Source organism: Spermophilus citellus (assembly GCF_964194105.1).
Source record: "Spermophilus citellus genome assembly, chromosome: 3".
Lineage (NCBI taxonomy): Eukaryota > Metazoa > Chordata > Mammalia > Rodentia > Sciuridae > Spermophilus > Spermophilus citellus.
Window position 1 is genome coordinate 86,021,103 of NC_138184.1, and position 21,139 is coordinate 86,042,241.

Sequence of the window (21,139 nt, forward strand, 5' to 3'; positions counted from 1 at the left end):
AAAACATTGACAAAAACAAGGAATTCGGAATCGGCTAGTGTGGCAGTGAGTGGGAGCTTTTGGAGGAGAACATGCATTTATTTCCATGTGCCAAGTCACTGTGAGTGCCCAGCTTCCTTCAGGGAAGCAGAGGCTCGTCAGCTGCCTTTTAGATATCAATAGAGCACTGTTCTCCCTGGGATCCCTGCCCTGCCTCTCTCCTCTTCCCTCGAAGTGAGAAATCAACAGTTTGTATCTCACAGTTCCCTTCTGTCTGGTTCAGAAGTTAAAGCCCTCCTTGCCTCCCCCCCCCCCTGTGTCGGGGGTACTGACTGATGGTGTTGAGGTGAGCACTGTAGCTCTGGCCACTGAAATCCTGTCCTGGACACCCTGCGCCTCCCACTGTGCCTCAAGGGGGTGCCACAGAGAACAGCAGGAAGCTGAGGGTGTGGTGTGGTACTCAGAACCACTCTGGCTCATAACATTTCCTGGCTGAGTACTCTTTTCTCCTCAGAGATCCATAGTTCTCTGATCTAAATTCCCCTTCTTTCTCTCACTTGCCTTTCTCTGTTTCTGAGAGACAGTGCCATCCTTTAACCTTTCTTTTCCAAACTAACTAGTTCCTTTTACCTGGAATTTAACCTTAAGACTCTAATCACACAGTCTAGGAATTCAAATGTCTCATTCAGTGTCTCTGAAGCTAAGCAAGTGGCCTTACTCCAGAGAACATCGCAAGTCATTTTCAGGGTGTCAAGTTGAGTGCGGTGTCTTGATGCAGTGGGGTGTGGGGTTTGTGTTCTTGAGTCGGGTTCACGGTTAAGAGGGTGATGTGGACAGCTTCCTGGAGAGCCTGGGAAGCCCACGAGTGTGCTTTGGCCTGGGGGATAGCCACAGCCTCCCTTGCTCTCTCATCACCAGGCTTAAGGACGTTGATGGTGTGAGGGTTCTGTGAGATGCTTATTTCTGCGAGCATTTCAGTGGTCAGAGAGGCAGCAGGCCCATGTTAGAAAGCACATTTCTCCTCTTCATCTCTGGCCATTACGTGTTCTCTCCAGACCCCATCCCCCAGATGGAGAGCAAGTTCTTCAGCCTAGGGAGCTGGTGTGACAGGACAACCCGTGGATTGTGTAATACAGGCATTTACTATAAAGTAATAATTTGGAGGAAAAGCTATTAAATGTAAACAAAGCACTCCCAAATCAGTGTTCTTTGTTTCTTTATTTAAAAATCTCAACTGAGATTGAACTTGTGTGCCTGCTTTTTACATGTCATGTCGTAGATTTCAGTGATTAAATAGATCTGAGAGGTTATCTTGTTCAGTTCTACAGTGAAACCCCGAAGGAACAATGAATGGTTAGGGCCTTAGGAAGACTGAAGCTCTTCAGAATCACCTGCCTGTCTTTGTGATGTGGGCTCATCATGAGGTACTCAAAGTTACTTCCAACCTTAACCCTCCTACCACTTGTTTTACATGTGGTATTAAACCTGTGTAACAGATGGAAAGGACTTAAATAAGGCTGGGCTTGGTGGTATACACCTGTAATTCCACTAGCTCGGGAGGCTGAGGCAGGGGGATTGTGAGTTCAAAGCCAGCATCAGCAACTTAGTGAGGCCCTAAGCAACTTAGAGAGACCCTGTCTCTAAATAAAATATTAAAAAGGACTGGGGATATGGCTCAGTGGTTAAGCACCTATGGGTACCAAAAAAAAATAAAAAAATAAAAAGAACTTGAATAACTCAGTGGCAAGACCATGTGTTGTGGTGCATGCCTATAATCCCATCAATTTAGGAGATTGAGGCACAAGGACTGCAAGTTACAGTGCTAGCGTAGGCAGCTTAGAGAGACCCTGTCTCAGGAATGAAACTGAAGGGCTGGACGTGTGGCTCAGAGGTCGAGCACCTCTGGGTTCAAATCCCTACTACCTCAAAAAAGAAAGAAAGAAAGAAAAAAAGCCCTCAGTGGCAGACAGTGCCCCACTCATCATTGGCATTCTGTTACCCTAAGGGCCTCCTGTCTGAGCAGGTTCTGGCCCTACCTGGCTTTAATGGAGATGGTCATTTATGGGAGTGGCAGTAGGGATAGGACCGAGCAAGTGCTCTTGTTTTCCAAGAGGGCACAACCAGTGTGCATTTAGACAAGAGTGTTTCATGAGGAGGCAGTGCTGTCTGGCTGCTAAAGGCAAGATTTAATTGTTTCAGCAAATCAATTAGTCTTTAGGGACTTTAATCAGTCAGATCTGATGCATGGATGAGGTATTAGAAAGCTTGCGCCTGTAAGACCATCAGTTCCTAGTATCCCAGCAGCATCTCCTTCTGCTGTGTGTGTGTGTGTGTGAGAGAGAGAGAGAGGGAGAGAGAGAATCTCTTTGCTCCTACAGATTTCTGCTAGTGAGCCCTTTAGTGGGAGAACTTGAGGTGGCAGATTGGTTCTAACAGTGTAAAAAGGGAAGCGAGGAGATCTCAATGCCCACTTTCTTATTATAGTTTCTTGTTTGAAATTGTCACCATTGTGCTGTGAGAATGTGAACCGTGTTCACAGCCTTCTGTCATCCAGTTGACATTTTCCCGCGTTGGAGTTACTCATCCAAACAGTGTCATAGGAGTGTTCCCTGCTGTCCAGATCTCACTCCCCTGTTGTTTCAAGGCCCTCCCCATTTTCTCTCCAATCCCAGTTTGGAACCAAGTGTATCCTTCTTTTCCAGATATACATCAGGGGAAGTGAGGGTGTGGGACACCCGCACCTGGGACTATGTGGCCCCCTTCCTGGAATCAGAGTATGAGGAGGACGAGCCTGGAATGCAGCCATATGTCTCCTTTGTGAGGATCAACAGCTCTCTGGCGGTAGCAGCTTATGAGGATGGTAAGTAACGCAGCCCTCCTCCCTCTGAAGGGAAAAAAAGCTTCACAGAAATTAAGCAGCTGTGGCTGGCTCCCCTGTAATCCCTCCACACACACACGTGGGCACACACACACTCACTCCTGCCTTTATGTGAAGAAGCTGGCGAGGAACCCTCAGTGCATTAGCAGGCATTGGAACACAGCACCCATTAAAACCGGTCTTTAATTCCTACTGGAACTGTCGGGCTGGGCGTTGGTGCCAGACACGACAGGGCTGGCCAAGCCATCTTAAGCAAATAACTTGTTTGGTGTAAAATATTAAATATACTTGGCCTACTTTTCCTTTAGCTTCTGTTCAGTCCAAAATGAATAGTGATAAGGGGATAGCATAGATAATCTATTGACAAATATGGAAATAGAAAAATAACAGTCAGTGCCTACCTTTTTTTGGGCACTTACATACTATACAAGATATTTGATAGCAATGTGCTGTCTCTCTGGCACTGAGAGGGTTCTTTTTGTGTGTGAGCAACTGTGGGCTTATGGAACTAGGTGAGAATAGTCTAAAGTTAGTTTTTACAGAAGTAATGAAACACTTGGAAGTTTATAGCTAATAGAAATAATCATTTCAGTAGCCGTGGTATCCTGTAAGACCGCCACTCATGCTCCTCACGTCCACTCTGTTGGAAACTGAATCTCTTGTCTCCCCGCTTGCCTGAAGGTAGACTGCAGTGTATTTCAGAATGTTAGTGTTCATGTCAGGGCGCTGAGGCACGTCCTCAGAGTCAGTGTGACATTGTCTGTTGCCTCAGAGGACAAAACTGAAATAGCTAATGGGGAATTTTATATCTATATGTCATTCGAGGATGAAAATTAGAGCTGGATCTTTATTATTTTAGCACTGTGAATGCTCTTCTTTTGGTTTGATGTTAGTAGGCACTGTTGATAGATAGATTCTTGTCTTTTCAGCCTATAGAAATTCAGCTGAGCTGCTTCTGTCGTATAGTTATTATTTCATCTATAGTTACTGAAATTCTATAAACCGGTCTGAGAGCAGCTTGAGCTTGTTTGCTACTTTTTAAATTATCAGTGAGGTTTTTTTTAAATATGAACACCTATATGAAAGTTGTATCACTTTTTAAGTTAGCATGTTTTAGAATGATCTAAGAACTTCTTGCTGCCACATACACATTGGTACACACATATTTTACCAATGGGGAAACAGGCCTAAAGCCAGCTAAGTAATAGATTTGAGGTTGAAGCCAGTAGTAAATCCAGAACTCTGATTGTGAATCCCAGATTGTACGAGGGGGTTTTAGTGTTGTTTTTGCAATGCCAAACTCAGAGGCTCGTCTAGAACTGTGCACTCAATTTATTTGTGCCCTTGTTTCATATTTGAACTTGCAAGGTACAGCTTGAGGTGATACTCAGGTATTCTGCTGGTTGGGTGTGTGTGCATTTGGTGTTGGGGTTTTATTTTATTTTTATTTTTTTATATTTATTTTTTTTAGTTCTCGGCGGACACAACATCTTTGTTGGTATGTGGTGCTGAGGATCGAACCTGGGCCGCACGCATGCCAGGCGAGCGCGCTACCGCTTGAGCCACATCCCCAGCCCGGTGTTGGGGTTTTAATCCAAGACTTGGCATATGCAGCTTACACTTGCCTCTCAATTATACCCTCAGACCCTGGTTTTATATTGTTAATAAGAATTGATTTTATCCCCCTCATCCCTATTGTTACACAGAAATATTGGGGAACAAAGTAGATATGACAAAAAATTTGATTTTGTTTGGTAAATATGTGGCAAATGATTATCAAAATATTTCACATGCTTGGTTTTAAAATCATAATTGAAATTCAGATGGCAAAAATGTATATGAAATATATCAGAAGAGAAGCTGAAGTGCTGCTGTTACGTGGTCTTACATGCAGGCTCCCTCTCTACTCTTTTCAGCATCTTGTTTTAGTGCCTGTAGTGTTGCTCTGTGTGGCTGTCCTCAGTCCATCTGTTAGGGCCCCTGTTGATGTACATTTGAGCTGTTTAGGATGTGATTGAAAGCAGTGCTGCACCAGGCATGGTGATGCACACCTAAAATCCCAGCAGCTCTGGAGGCTGAGGCAGGAGGATCGTGAGTTCAAAGCCAGCCTCAGCAACTTAGTGAGGCCCTAAGCAACTCAGGGAGACCCTGTCTCAACATAAAAAATGAAAAGGGCTGGGGATGTGGCTCGTTGGTTAAGTGCCTCTGGGTTCAATCCCTGCTACTACTAAAAAAAAAAAAAAAAAAAAGGCAATGCTGCAAGCAGCATCCTGAAACAAATACCACAGTGAACTTGTGTAAGCATACACGAGGGGTAAATGACTGGTTGCTGGGTTGAAGACTGGGGGTGTTTTATGTTTGGATGAATATTGTGAATTGCTCCCCAGAAGGGTTTCACCAGTCTAGTCTCACAAAGGTATGTGAGGGAGACTGTTCGCTCGTGTCTGACATGCGGAAGTGGCGTTTCCTTGTTCTTGTGTTTGCCTTACTTTACTTGAAGTTTACGTGAATGCCTTTTCATTATGTGTTTAGTTGTTACTGTTTCTTTGTCGCAAATTGCTTGTTCCTGTGTTTTCCCATTTTTCTTTTTTGGGTTTTCTCTTTTCTTGACCGAAAGGAAAAGGCTAAGGAAATAACCCTGGTCCTACATATTTCTGATTTTTTAATCATTTATTCTTGAATGGACTTTGTTTTATGTTATTTTCTAGAAATTAGTGGCTGATTTTAATTTTCTAAATGGTTAATAAATTTTATTTTGTGATTTAATAATTTTGATTCATATATATTAAGGGATCAAAGATTAAAATAATATTGGCAATTATACATTGAGAAATCTTGCTTTCACCCACTTTTGTCCATTCCATTCTAAAGAACAATATTTTGTTATATATCCTTCCAGTACTTTGGTATTACAATTCCAAGCAAATATAAATATCTATTCTTATTCCTCGCACTTTTTTCTTTTTACAAAAGGTAGCGTACTGCCATATGTTCTTCCACATTTGGCTTTTCCACACCGTAACATATCTTGAAAGGTGGCCCTTGTCTGTGCAGAGGAAGGCCCCTCCTTACACACTCGTGACATCCCATCGTATGTAAGCACTACTGCTTGTCGAGGAGCACTTGTGTTGCATCTGGTCGCTTGCTGTATGAGCAGTGCTGTGGTGGAAAACTGTCAGAGGACATTTTACACGGGGGCAGAAGAGTAGTTTCCTAGAGGAGTGGTTTCTGGGTTAAAGGGTAAATGCAAACGGGGTATTGTGCATAGTGTGAGACTGTGCCCATTTTCTCAGTTTTACCATTGAATTGTGTTTCAGACTTTTGGATATTTATCAACTGGATAAGAATTGGTATCTGAATAATCTGAGTATAGTTTTAATTTATACTTCTTTTAGAGTGAGAGAGGTTGAATTTTTTTTTCATATGTGTACCTGCTACTTCTTTTTCTCCATTAACCATTACAACTTTTTAAATAATTAAATCTTTTTCTTTCTCTCTTTTTTTTGGTACTAGGAATTGGACCCAAGGGCACTGTACAACTAAACTACACCCAGTCCCTTTTTATATTTTTTATTTTGAGACAGGATCTCACTAAGTTGCCCAGGTTGGCCTTGAACTTGCAATTCTTCGTGTCTCAGTCTCCCAAGTAACTGGGATTATAGGTGTGCATCACCACATCTGGCTATAAATCTTGATCCATATAGAATTTATCCTGGTGGGTTAGTAGAAAATGTGGATCTGAATGGGATCTTTTTTTCAATGTCTCTTATCAGAAATCTGCCTTTACAAGCTTGTAGAAATGAAATTATTTTTTGTGTTTCAATCTGTTTTCATACTTCATATTTCAGTTGATTTGTCTGATAGTTTACGTTTATATCATTGAGTTTATCTGTCTTGTCCTTTTGGGTTTCACATAATGCTTGGGAAGATGGTTACTTCATCTTGAAGTCTTTGATTTGTCTCAAGTTCATTTAGATGTTAAGGATTATTTCTCTTAGAGTTCTTGAGTTTTCTGGCTCTTCTCTGAGTGCATCCTACCAATCTGATACAGGCTGTTACTCTTTTCTGTGATAAAGAGCAATTGCTTTCTTTCCCCAGACCTCAGGTGGCAGTACCTTTTTTCTTACTTTAGTTTATAAGATTGGCACAATGATATTTATGTCAACATATTCATAAATAGCTAGTTCTGAGCAAAGACGGATTTGAACAATCAAATGCACACTATTTTTTTTTTTAAACTGGCTATTCTTTGGCAAAAAATGTCAAAGGGGAAATTTACCTTGTGGGATCTGCCATATAAAATTTGTGACTGTGCCTCACAAAAAAGAAGAGTAAGATAATAAAATGAGTTAATGAACTCCAGCTCTCTGGTTGTGCCAAAGTGAAGCTCTGTAGTCATCGAACCTCTCCATGGTCTGTACCATGTTCTCCACAGAAGAAATCTCACCCAGAGGGGAGATGGAAATTGCTTTGGGAGAAAGTAAGTCATCCCTACGTCCTTTTCCTTTTCCACTTCCCTGCCCTGTAGGAACACTGCACATGCACCTGGGGTGTGGAGATTTGGCAAGGTGATCCACAGTTGTGATTTTTTGAATTCCAACCCACTGGCCTCATATTTCTTCTGCCTTGTTTCCGATTGTCAGCACTGGCTGTCCTCCAGTTTGATTTTACCACTAATTGTGTTGCACGTTACCGTACCGAAATGAATCAAATCAAAATGCTTTTCCTGGAGCATTAGATAAAGCAGGCGAAGGTTCTGAGTAATGAGCAGATGCTGCTAATGCAGGGACAGCAGAGACCTTGCCAGGACTCCATCTGCTCCATGCTTGCCTGCCTTTGGCCTTGAGCCACAGCATTAGGGAATGGCAGTGTGCTGGAAGCCCACTCCCTGCTCAGAGTTTGTCTTAAAAACTCATTCTTTGGTAAGAAGTGAGATTACACACTTCTTATATGCAAAGAAGTTCTTGTTTGTCCCCCTAAATGGGCAGAGGAAAGATGAGACCAGGTGCATGTTAGCATGTGGGACCTAGATGGGACAGCCAACAGTCCTCTTTCTGTGGTGCCATCAAGTGAGGCAAGGTGGCTAGCCACTTCTGCAGCAGTCCCAGTGCAATTGTCAGAGCATACACAGGCTCCATTGTCCAGGGCCCAGCCTTTCCTGGGCTGAAGTGACAGTGATTTTTTTGTAGGGACAATGGGTGGGAGCAGCTCTCTGCAAGCTGCTTGTTAACCGTAAACAGTAGGACCATGGTGTAGTTATGCAGTTCTAGAGACAAGGTGCTTCTAAAGTTTCATTAATAAGTTTGTGTTTAATAAAAAAAATCAGTTCTTTGATTGTTTTACATATGTCTCTTGTTTGAATCTTTTTTTTAAATATTTATTTTTTAGTTGGACACAATATCTTCATTTTATTTATTTATTTTTACATGGCGCTGAGGATTGAACCCAGGGCCTCGCACATGCTAGGTGAGCGCTGTACCGCTGAGCCACAACCCCAGCCCCGTTGTTTGAATCTTGATGATGACGATGAGTGCAGTATACAATTTGCCTCCCTTTCTTGTGGTCAAAGTTGAAGTTTGAGAGGTGGATTAGTAATATGTTGAGGTGCTCCTTGGGAGTTGCCTGGGACAGCTGACTGTGGGTTGTGGAGAATTTTATTTGGTTTCAAGGCCTTTCTTTTCTGGTCACTTCTCTTAAAAGTGTCATTAATCAATTCTTGCCTGATATTGATGTCTGCTTTTAGGCCCAGGCACCTTTCAATTGGATACTTGGCAAACAGAATGAAGTGAAACAACTTTCTGACAAAAACTAAAAAAATTCTAGGAATAGTCCTTTTAAAAGATATGGTACATTTGGGCTGGGGTTGTGGCTCAGTGGTAGAGTGCTCGCCTCACATGTGTGAAGCCCTGGGTTCGAGCCTCAGTACCACATAAAAATAAATACATAAAGGTATTGTGTCCATCTACAACTAAAAAAATTTTTTTTAAAAATATGGTACATTTACACAGTTAAGCAATTTTCTTTCTTTTTATTTTTTGTGGTACTGGGTGTTAAATCCAGGTCCCTGGACATGCTAGGCAAGCACTCTACTACCACTGACCTGATCCCCGGTCTGTCTCATTTGAGCAATTTCTTAACAGAAGGAGTGCCCACATTTAAAAAAATATTCTGTGGAGAAGTAAAAAAAAATAATAGTAAAAAATAAATGCAGAGTTCTGAGCTGAGGCAGTGTGGGTGTTCAGGAAGTATTTCTTGGAGAATTAAGCTTTAAAGCAGTTCCTACCTGGTATGTTCTAGAGTGTCAGAGTTTGCCTCATACGCAAGCCACAGAGGCTGTATTATGTGATGGAGGAAGCTATTCCTTTAAATGTTTTTCTATTCAATAAGAAGAGCTTGAAATTATACTTATTTATATATATTTTGAGCTAATACGCATTATAACTGAATAATAGTGCAGTATTCCTTCAGCAGGAGTCAACAGAGATGGTCTTGGGCAAGAGTTGTGAGACTTTAGGAAACTTTTGAAAATCTGCGTATTTATGTTGATGGCAATCTCAGAAAGCCCCACGTAGGTCTTTTGACCCTGTAACTGAGTTGCACTGTGGTATCTCAGCGTGTGCATTTGTGTTTGCAGGCTCTTGGCACTGGATGATCACTCACATGCCCGTGTTAACCTTACAGCACATTGTTTTTCACGCTGAGGGGTCCATAGATAATTCTTGGGGTTCTGCAAGCTCTCAAATTAAAAAAAAAACAATAGCAACACTGTATTAGGTACAGAATAGCAGATGATTAAATTCTAAGAAAACTAAGAAATTTTTAAAAGGAGTGGCACTTTCAATTTATGATATAAGATTTAGTGTTAATCCTTTGGTTTATTAGAGGTTGTTTTATTGAAAACTAATTTTTAATAATGCATGGTGTGATGCATAAATTCAGAGTAGCTTCCTGGCTTATTGCAGTTGAAGTTAAAAACTGAAAGGAATAATAAATGGCACAAGGTAGCTTTTGGGAGATAGTTTTGAAAAATCAACTGTTCAAATTCTTAAATGTGCCAACTGACAAGCCACCATAAGTTTGATTTTTTTGAGGAAGATAGATCTGGTTTTAAGTGAGATAATTTAATTTCCCTCTCAGTACTTGCAGTTTTAGTTATAGTGTTTACTCCATTCTCAATCCTTGAGTTTTATCAAAACAGAAAGAAATATATTCATGGAATGAGTGAATTTCTGTTTTAAAAGCAAAATGTGCCTGCTGCTTGCCTTTTCAGTGAGAAAGACACTAGGCAGGTCCCACTGGGGAGGGAGGGCCCTGAGGGGCCAGGTGGAGGAGGAGAGAGCCCCAGTGCAGCAGCATGGTGGTTTGGCAGGTTGGCACTTCACAGAAAAGGCTGAGCTGGTAAGTGTGTAGTGGGTGATGGGAGCCAGTTTTCTCATGTGGGAGAAGGAAGTGAACGTATGGGACGGGGAGGCCAGAATGAGCCCTGTGGGGCCAGGTTGGCATGGGGAGTATAGGTGTGGAATTTATGATTTTCAGTACAGATAGGAAGAGAAGTACACAGATGGGGTGTGTGTGTGTTCGTGTTTGTCCTGGCTTTGTTGCTGAGGAGGTGTAGGATCATCAGCCCAGCAACAAGGAATGCAGCTAGTACCCAGCTCTCGAAAAGATGCTGTGTACTAAGAGGAGCCAGAGCTGCTGGAAGTGCTGACTGCAGGGCTGGGCAGGAAAGAACCAAGTAACCCTGAAACAGCGGTGTGCACCGGGAAGTGAAGAGGGGTCTGAGGAATGATGGTACCCTGTCGGCAGTACGTGGGCTAGCCTGAAGGGTTTCCTTTGGCCAGTTCTGGGACAGTTTGAGTATCAAAGTAAATATTGATGGCAACAGAATATAACATGCCATGAAACAAAACAGGAATCCTCAAGTACACACTTTTAAAAATAAATAGATGAATAAAAAGGGAGAAGAAATTTCTTAAAGTAGAATGTCGTCTAATAACTACAGAAAGAATGATGAGATTAGAAAATCACTAATTGGTAACCATGGTACCATTTGATTCAGACAGAAAAGTCAATTGATGATAAAACTAGTGAGTAAGAATGAGACGATGGGGGTTGGGGTTATAGCTCAGCGGTAGGGCGCTCACCTCGCATATATGAGGCACTGGGTTCTATCCTCAGCACCATATAAAAATAAATAAAGATATTGTGTCCATATTTTAAAAATCTTTAAAAAAAAAGAATGGGATGATGGTTGGGATTTTACATAGTCTCGAAGAATATTCTCACAGAACACTTATTAATTAAAAAAGAGAAAAAAGTAGCTTTGCCATTGAGAAGCCTGTCGGATAACATCTTAATAAAGCAGTCAAACTTAACATCATCAGTAGTGATACAAATTGTCATCCTGTACCATGTTGATAGGATGCAGTTAGGAAAACACAGAAGCACTTCTGTGAGATTCCAGCCAAACTGTCAAACCTGGTTAGTCCTAAGGAAATACTGGACAAACCCAGATTGAGGAACATTCCACACAATGACTGACCTGCCCTCTTTAAAACTGCCACACATCTTCACAGTCAAGGACAATCTAGGAAACTGTTCTAGTTAAAGGAGACAATGGAGACATGTCATCCAAGTTCAGGGTCATCCTGGCTTGGATCTTTTTTTACATTTTTTTAAAAAAAATTTGTTCTTTTTAGATGTACATGACAATAAGGGTATTCTGTTGGATCTTTTTTCTATAAAGCATGTCACTGGGACATTTGGCTGTGGAATCTGAACAATGAATATATAGAATTTCTTGCAATTTGTCATTTTGAAATATTTCAAAATAAAAAGTTAAAATACTTGTTTCTGATCAATGTGATATAACAGGAATTAGATAATTGAAGTTATCCTTCTGCTTTAAGCAGCTGGAAAGCTGGACAAAATATATTAAGCCACAGTTTTTGAACATTGTGATCCCTTAGAAAAGGTGAACAAACAAGGCAGGCCTATAGTTAATTGTTTTCCAACTGGAAACACCTTAGCACAAGGGAGGAGAATCTAAGTGGTTCTTGGAGCTCACTCAGGGCTAGGTATAGTTAGCATTTTTATGAGACAGTGTGGGAAGACCTTGTAATTCATGGGTTGTTGGGAGCAATCCTTGAAGGACATTACATTTTAGTAGTGGGACTAAGTTAGCTCTAGACTAAAAGCTATCTAGAAGCTACTCTAAAAAATAGTTGAAAAGTGAGCCTCAAAAGGATCCAACTAATTTTAATTTTGTATCAGAACAAATCCAACACTATTTAATAGAATACAACAAAACCCAGGAAGCAGCATGAAAAATTCACAGCGTCTGTCATTTAATAAAAAATTAAACATATAAAGAAGCAGGAAAATACAACCCATAAAATGAAGAGAGTCAATCACAGAAAGAGAATAAAGAAATAACAGAAAACTAATAAATAACAGTGTTAAAATAGCTTTTATAAATAGGTGCATAGGTTTCTAAAAGCATAGAACATAAGCATGATAAGGAAAGAAAAGATATTTAAAAAGACCCCAGTGGAACTTCCACAGAAGAGAGATAATTCTTGAAATGAAAATGTACTAGATGTAATCAGTAGAGAAGAAAATATCAGTGAATTTGAAGATGTAGAAATAGACACCGTGCACACTTAAAAGCAGAAAGAAAAAGGCAGAGGGAAGTACTGAGCAGAGTTTCAGCGACCTGTCAGGGTAGTATCACATATTCTTCTTCAGACAGATCAAGGCTGAGAGATGCCATTAACAGAAGACCTGCACCCCAGGAACCATGAAAGAAATTTTTCAGCCAGAAAGAAGTCCATAACAAACACAATTGTGCATCTGCACACAGGAATGTAGAATGGCAGAAGCGAATAGTAAATATGTGGGTGAATATAAAGATATTTTTGTTTTATATCTTTAAAAGTTAATAAGTCTGTTGTACAGTCAATCAACAAATACATGAAAAAAAAATGTTCATCATTACTAGCAATTAGAGAAATGCAAATCAAAGCCACTCTAAGATTTCATCTCACTCCAGTCAGAATGGCAGCTGTCATAAAGACAAACAGCAACACGTGTTGGCGAGGATGTAGGGAAAAAGGCACACTCATCCACTGCTGGTGGGACTGCAAACTGGTGCAGCCAATTTGGAAAGCAGAATGGAGATTCCTTGGAAAATTGGGAATGGAACCACCATTTGACCCAGCTATCCCTCTCCTTGGTCTATACCCAAAGGACTGAAAAACAGCACACTACAGGGACACAGCCACATCAATGTTTATAGCAGCACAATTCACAAAGGCTAAACTGTGGATCCAGCCTAGATGCCCTTCAGTAGATGAATGGACAAAAAAATGTGGCATACAGACACAATGGAATATAACTCAGCAATAAAAGAGAATAAAATCATGGCATTTGCATGTAAATGGGTGGAGTAAAACTCAGCAATAAAAGAGAATAAAATCATGGCATTTGCATGTAAATGGGTGGAGTTAGAGAAGATAATGCTAAGTGAAGTTAGCCAATCCCAAAAAACCAAATGCCGGATGTTTTCTTTGATATAAGGAGGCTGATTCATAGTGGGATAGGGAGAGGGAGCATGGAAGGAATAGAGGAACTCTACATAGGGCAGAGGGGTTGGAGGGGAAGGGAGGGAGCATGGGGTTATTAATGATGGTGGAATGTGATGATCATTATTATCCAAAGTTCAGGTATGAAGACATGATTGATGTGAATATATTATGTCTACAACCAGAGATTTGAAAAATTGTGCTCTATATGTGAAATATGAATTCTAATACATTCCGCTGTCATATATAAAAAAAAGTTAATGGGTCTGCTTAATGTAAAAATAACACCAATGTGTTATTATGGGGTTTTGGCATTCCCAGAAGTTGATTCTTATGACAAAACCTCTTTGCTCACTATCAACAGAAAAGAGCTTTTTACATTTGCTTAAGAACATCTGTATAAAACCTACAGCTGACAGCAACAACTATTACTACTGCTACTACTTCCTCCTCCTCCTCCTCCTCTTCCTCCTCCTCTTCTTCCTCCTCCTCCTCCTCCTCCTCCTCCTCTTCCTCCTCTTCCTCCTTCTCCTCCTCCTCTTCTTTCTGACACAGGGCCTCACTAAGTTGCTTAGGGCCTTACTAACTTGCTAAGGCTGGCCTTGAACTTACAATCCTCCTCTGACTTCATTCTTAATGGTACAAGATGGTGATTTCTTCTTAAATCAGAAATAAGGCACTTTCATTACTTTTACTCACATAGTAGTGGAGGTTCTTGTTAGTGCAGAAAGGAAAGAAAAAGAAATATAATACTGACAAATAGAAAAGAAGAAGTAAAACATGTCCATGGTTAGAATATCTATGTGTAGAATCCTAAACACTCAACAAAAATGTTACTAGATCTAGAAAGTATGTTTAACGTGTCATTGAATGTAAGGTCAGTGTCCAGAAATCAGTTGTTTCTCCAAGTTATCAACAAACAGCAAGAAACTGGTTTTGCATCAAAAATATGAGATAATCTTGCTGAGAGAAATAAGGAAAACTCAAATGAAGAGAATTGTCATGACTATGGATTGGAAGATTAACAGTTAAGATGTCATCGTCCACCTAATTGATCTGGAGAGACAGTCTGATCCCAGTCAGAATCCCAGCAGGCTTTTTTCCCCTTCATAGAAATTTATAAACCAGTCCTAAAATTTAAGACTAAAAAGAATTTAAAGTCTAAAAATGTACAGAGCTGAAAACAATTTGAGAAAAGAAGTACAATGTTGAAGGACTCTTCCCCCTCATTTGAAAATCTACTGTAAACCACAGTAATCAGGACAGTGTGTTACTGGCATTGGAAGAGACCTGTACAACAGAGGCACAGAAGAGAGACCCACCCACTGATGTTTTTATAAATGCAGTAACTCAACAAAGAAATTAATCTTTTCAACAAACGGTGTTGGAACAAGTGGGTATATGTATGCCTCCCAACCCTAGAATGACCCTCTCCTTCATGCCATATATTAGTTAACTCAAAATGGATTGTAGCCCTAAGTGTAAAACTTGTAAAAGAAAACAAAGTAGAAAGTCGCTGTGACCTTAAGCTGGGCAGAGATTTCTTCAGGCACGAAAAGCCAAAATAGAAAAAAAAAAAAAGTTAGATTTCATTAAGATTTAAAACCTTTGCTCTTCAGAGACCACTAGGAAAATGAAAAGACAAGCCATTGACAGGCAGACGGTATTTGCAAGACATATCTGCTACATGGCATGTATCATGTAGATATACTATATACACACACATACACACACAGACACACACACATATATATACACACATATGCATGTGTATATGTATATATAAAAATACATATGGGGGGGGGCTTTTACAACTTAAGTATAAGCAAACAACCAATTAAAAATGGCAAAAGATTTGAATAGATACTTTACTAAAGAAGATATATGAATGGCCAAGAAGTATATGAAAAGATGCTCAAAATCATTAGTCATTGAACAAGTACAAATTAAAACCACTAGGAAACATCATCACACACTTGCTGTAATGTCTTAAATTAAAAATACTAATAATACCAGTGTTTTGGTGACCCAGGAGTAAATGGTATTTCCATTCCTTGCTGGTGGGAATGCAAATCAGGGACAGCACTTTAGAAAATAGTTGGCATTTTTGTATAAAATTAAAAATAAACTCAATAACTCAACAGTCTCACTGTTATATTTATCCCAGTGAATGAAAACACACTCACATAACAACTTAAGGTACTTGATTGTTGATAGAAATTTATCCATGATGTTTCTAAACTGAAAGCAACTCAGATGTGTATCAGCTGGTGAGTGGATAAATATGTTGTGGTGTAGACACACAGTGGAACACTGCTCCATGCAACCGTGTAATGCATCTCAGCAGCATTATGCTAAATAAAGAAAAGCTGCTTGCAGGGGAGTATACACTATATAAAATTTCATTTATCTGAAGTCCTCAAAGAAGCAAACCATGTCAGCAAACAGTGGGACAGTTACCAGGGGCTGGGACCAGGGGAAGGGACTCATTACAAAGGGGTATAAGGGAACTTTCTGGGTGACACAGTGTTCTATGTTATGATTGTAGTGGAGCTTACAAGGCTATAGATACTTGATGAGAATGAACAAGTATCTATAGCCTTGTAAGCTCCACTACAACTTAAAGTTGATGGTTTTACTTATTTTTGTGTGTGTGTGGTGCTGGGGATCAAACCCAGGACCTCACTCATGCTAGTTAAGTGCTCTACCATTGAGCTACATCCCCAGCCCACCAGGATGGCTTTCACTTTCTTTTTCTTTTCTTTCTTTCTTTCTTTTTTTTTTTTTTTGCATGTAGATTTTACCTCTGCAAAACGGATTTGATTTTTGAAAGGCAAAAAAAAAAAGAAGAGTTCTTTTACAAATGTATGATATATGATATGTCAAGATCATTGTAATGTTTTGAGCAACCAATAAAAAAAAAAGAGTTCTTTTTGCAGTATAGTTGATGTCACTCTTGAAAAGTTAGTCCTTTTTGGAACATGCCTAGGTGCAATTACATCACCTCACTGGACATAACCAATGGATGCTGACTTTTACTGGGTGTAACCAATCACCAGCATACACCACCAACTTGGAATTGTATTTAAATTGCTGGTCCTGCCACACTGAAGAGTTTTGTTACAAGGCCATCAGTGAGATTGGCGACCTTGCTGTCCATCCCTGGACCTACTCCACCATTCCCTGACGTCCAGCCATCAGCTGGAGAGAACCACCAGACAAGGAAGAGAAGTCATGTGGCATCGGAGGTATTTTGGAACTGTGGTTGCCCTAGGATTCTGTGATTTGCTTATAGTGTTTAGTTAATGAGCAATGAAAGCAAGTTGGGGTACTCTAGTATACACAACACTTTTGCATTAATTGTTTATCTGCTTATAGTGTTTAATTAGTGTGCACTGAATGCTAGTTGTGGTGTTCCAGCACACCCAACACTTTTTGCATTAATTGTTTATATTTGATGAATGGTGTGATCAAATATACGTTTGCATTTAAAGACAAAAAAAGAAAAGTTAGTCATTTTTGCCCAGCAAGAAAGGATAGTGTCTGAGCCTGACTTTTGACCTTTCAGCTGAGGACCTGGATTTGTTCATTCTAATTCTTAAATGTTTTAAAAGTATTATGCAACCTTAGTAATGCTGAGTACAACTAGTGCCCAGATTTGAGTTTCTAAATATTAGTGTTTAAACAAAAGGAAACAGAGGTGGGGCAGGTAAGTACAAGGTGGAACACCTTTGTGGGACCAGAAAATAAGGGTTTAAAAAAAAAATGACGGGGATGGGGCAGTGCAACTAAATTGGGCTACCAATGGCCAAAGCAGAGAAAATGTCAGCAATAAAATATGGTGACAGTAATAGATTATAACCCAAGAGCCCCATCCCAAACATCCAGGGTTCCTGTGGCAAAACCACCCATTTCCTGGGGAAATTTGCATTTGAATCTGAATGCCTGAGTGAGATATTAGATTCTCTGTGGATTCAATGTTCTGATTCTCATTTGCCTTAGGTAACTCAAAACCAACTGCAGTTTGCTATAATCTAAGAATCTTATGTAGAGTTTCTTCATGCTTTTGCTTGAAAGGTATAATTTCAAGATCTTTTGAAGATTTGAATTGGGATTTCTAAAGTTTGCAAATATCTTGGATTTTCATGGTAAATCTGAGAAGGCCCTTATTTGGCAATGTGACTACTGAAAACGTTTGTAAGCTAGGTATGGAAGGACATGCCTCTAGTCCCAGCTACTCAGAAGGCTGATACAGGAGAATACTTGAGTTGGTGACTTCAAGACTAACTTGGAAACTTGTCAAGAAAAAAAGGGGAGGGCCAGGTGGCTCATGCCTGTAATCCCTGCTTTAGGGAGGGTGAGGCAGGAGAATCACAAATTCCAGACTAGTCCTAGCAATTTAGCAAGGCCCTGGGCAACTTAAGGAGGCCCTGTCTTGAAATAAAAAATGAAAGAGCTGGGAATATAACTCAGGGGTAAAGCACCTCTGGGTTTAATCCTCCGCCCTCATAAAAAAAAAAAAAAATGGCTGGGGAAGGCACTGGGGATGTGGGGATGTAACTCAGTGGTAGAGAACTTGCCTAGCCATGTGCAAGACGCTGGGTTCTATCCTCAGTAAAATACATGTAGAAAGGAAATGTACAAAACACAAGTTAATATAGTTTTACTTCTTAGTGTTAACCCTTCAAGTTATTTTTTTTAAATTCTTTTATTATGAAAAATTCAAAACATACAGAATTGAAGTGAATGTGTGATAAACTCCCGTATATCCATTAGGAATCATCATTATTTTGAGATTTTGTTTCTAAATATTGCATAGTGGTGTTACTCAACCACGTGGGTGTTTTTTGATGATATACATACTTTCCTTGTAGAAATAAAATCTATTTTAAAAGGAACAGAGTCTAAGGCTTAATGCACGCTGGCCCTGGGCCATGTCCTGTGCAGGGATGTCTTGCTCCCATTTGGTCCAGGGGAGGTGGTGGCAGTGATGTTTTGGATTCCTTTGGAGTCTAATTCACCTAAACCCATCATCAGTGGTCCATAGGTAGAATTTGAGTTTTATTTTATTTTTTGTACACCAAAATTAAATGTTGATTCTAAAGTGATGTAGATTATGATTGGAAAAAATCCAGTCACTGATGAAATTATTACTTATAAAGTTGTATACCCAAATTTATAATTTGTTACATAGTATTACACATAGAAAGAATTAAAATATAACCCAGGAGTACATGGTGAAAAATAAGTCCTCCCTTATTACCCACCACCAAGCAGTCCCCCAGCCCTCTGGACTCCCCAGTCTCTTCCCTGTGGCCTCTGCTTTGACCAGTCCCTGATTCGCTCTGGTGAATATCTTCTACTTTGTTCAAGTACAAGGCATCAGAGACTGTGTGTGCAGTGGTGTCTCTTTAATGTTATTTGCCTACTCAGTACTTGCCTCTGTAGAAGAGCCAGTCCAGAATCTTTGGCTTCTCCATCCATTTTTCCTTTGATTCTTATTGCCACAGTCTCACAGTGTACCATTTGCCTCCTTTGCAGTTTACTGTGTCTTAATTTCTTATTCTTTCTCAGATGTTCTTTCTGTTTTGAACTTGAGAGGTACTAAATATGGAATTCATCCTTCCTTCCTCTTGCTTTGTCATCCCTTTCTGCTTGGTGATCTCATATCTGGTCTCTGCTTTGCTTATGTCCTAACCAGTCCCTTCACTGGTCTTAAGCCCATTCAGATCATAATCTAACATGCAGTTTCTAGAATGCTTCCTATTTATTTGTTTGCTGTAGGCAGCAGAGTCCAGCCTCAGCACTGTGGTAGCTGTCCTGTCCAGGATAACACTCAGCATCTGGGCAAGAGTGCACTTCATTCAGCTTTTTCCTGTCACGACCCTCATGGCTTAGCTCTTTTTCATGACCTTGTTTTCTCTGGTATTACTCTCCTATTGGCAGGCCCCTCTTCGATGAGAGCAAAACTTTTTTTGTCCTCTCAAACTTTATACTTCCTTTGTGTCTCTGGGCCACAATTCAAGTGCTGTTGTGAGGAATTGATGAATGGAGAGGTACTTTTTTAAAAATTTATTCAAATTTGTTATATATGATCGCAGAATGCAATTCATTTCATATTACACATATAGAGCACAATTTTTCAAGTCACTGATTGTATACAAAATATTTTCACATCATTCAGGTCTTCATACATGTACTAGGGTACCGATGTCTAACTCATTCCACCAACATTCCTACCCCCTTATCCCCTCCCTTCCCCTCCCTCCCCTTTGCCCTATCTAAAGTTCCTCCATTCCTCTCATGCTCCCCCCCATCGCCATTCTGAGTCAGCATCCTCATATCAAAGAAAAATTCGGCCTTTGATTTTTTTGGGATTGGCTTGCTTCACTTAGCATGATATTCTCCAACTCCATCCATTTACCTGCAAATGCCATGATTTTATTCTCTTTAAATGCTGAGTAATGTTCCATTGTGAATATATACCACAGTTTCCCTATCCGTTCATCTACTGAAGGGCATCTGGGTTGGCTCCACAATTTAACTATTGTGAATTGTGTTGCTTAGTTTCACTTTTTGTTAGAATGCCTTTCCCTTGTTGTAGGATTTCTTTTGACTTCTGCTTAATTTCTTATGGGTAACTGTTACTTACATGGTGCAAATTGAGATTGCCAGCTGTGTTTATAAACATTCAGCTTCATTTGTGTCTCTGAACACAGTTAATTGATCCTGTCTATTTAACTATTATGAAACTGAAACCAAACTTCAGGTGTAAGCTCACAAAGAGGAACTCAAAACTAAAATGAGTTCTAATCAAGAAGGCACCAAACGGCACAAGCAAGCTGTAGTTCAAGAAGTGACCAGCATTTGACTTTTTAAACTGTTAACTTGTTTTAAATTTTATGGTGCATGGAAAAGATCAAAGGGGAGGGGCAATACCAATTGTGTTTTTTTCCAAAACCAGTTCAGCGGTTATTTACCTTTCAAGCAATTAACATAATTACCATTATGCTAAAAAGTAATTTTGGAAAGTTGTGCCCTGAGCTCTTATGGCTCCACCGGGACAGTTTTAGTTGGGACTTATCTTTTTGATGGAAGCCTAATTGCAGTTTTGGCTTTGTGCACACAAACAGAAGCAGCTAATTGTTTAGGCAAATAGCAGATTAATTTAAATATGCATCCCTAATAAAACAAAAATGGTATCCATTATGGTCCTTGTTCCCATGACGAGGAATATAAATACTCTGTGCAAGTACCATTAGGCAGAGGTCTTAAGGATTGTCAACATTATTTCACAGTGGTAGCACTTTCCAGATACCTAGTAATCTTTACAAAAGCTAACATAAATCAGTTTAAACTCATTTAGATCCCATTTCCACTATATGCAGTTTCATTACCACACTCTGGCTGGCCTCCTCTGGGAGGTGGGAGAGGCGTGCTGCAAACTGGCATGGGTGCCCATCCACAGCTGCTGAGCAGCTTTATGTTTCCTCCAAAAGCCGCCCTCATTACTCATGTCATCATTAATGGCTGTTGCTAGTCTAGGGCCACTGGAGTTCCTTCCGTCAAGTCTTCTTTCCTTTCCATCAAGGTGGAGAGTCCTGAGCTCAGGAAGCAGGTGGGGCTGCCAGACCCTGCCCCCACCTAATTTGGGGGGCCTTGGTCTGTCCTCATTATCTTCTTTCAGAGTCTTAGAAAG

General features: G+C 40.1%; 1 protein-coding gene across 1 annotated transcript in view; it reads left to right on the top strand.

Moving 5' to 3' along the window:
- FBXW8 (F-box and WD repeat domain containing 8) overlaps positions 1–21,139 on the top strand; it is a 113,818-nt gene that overhangs the window by 45,495 nt on the left and 47,184 nt on the right. The window contains exon 5 of the mRNA XM_081287984.1: positions 2,682–2,839. Coding sequence (XP_081144110.1) covers positions 2,682–2,839 — 158 coding nt within the window. The remainder of the gene's footprint in view (positions 1–2,681; positions 2,840–21,139) is intronic.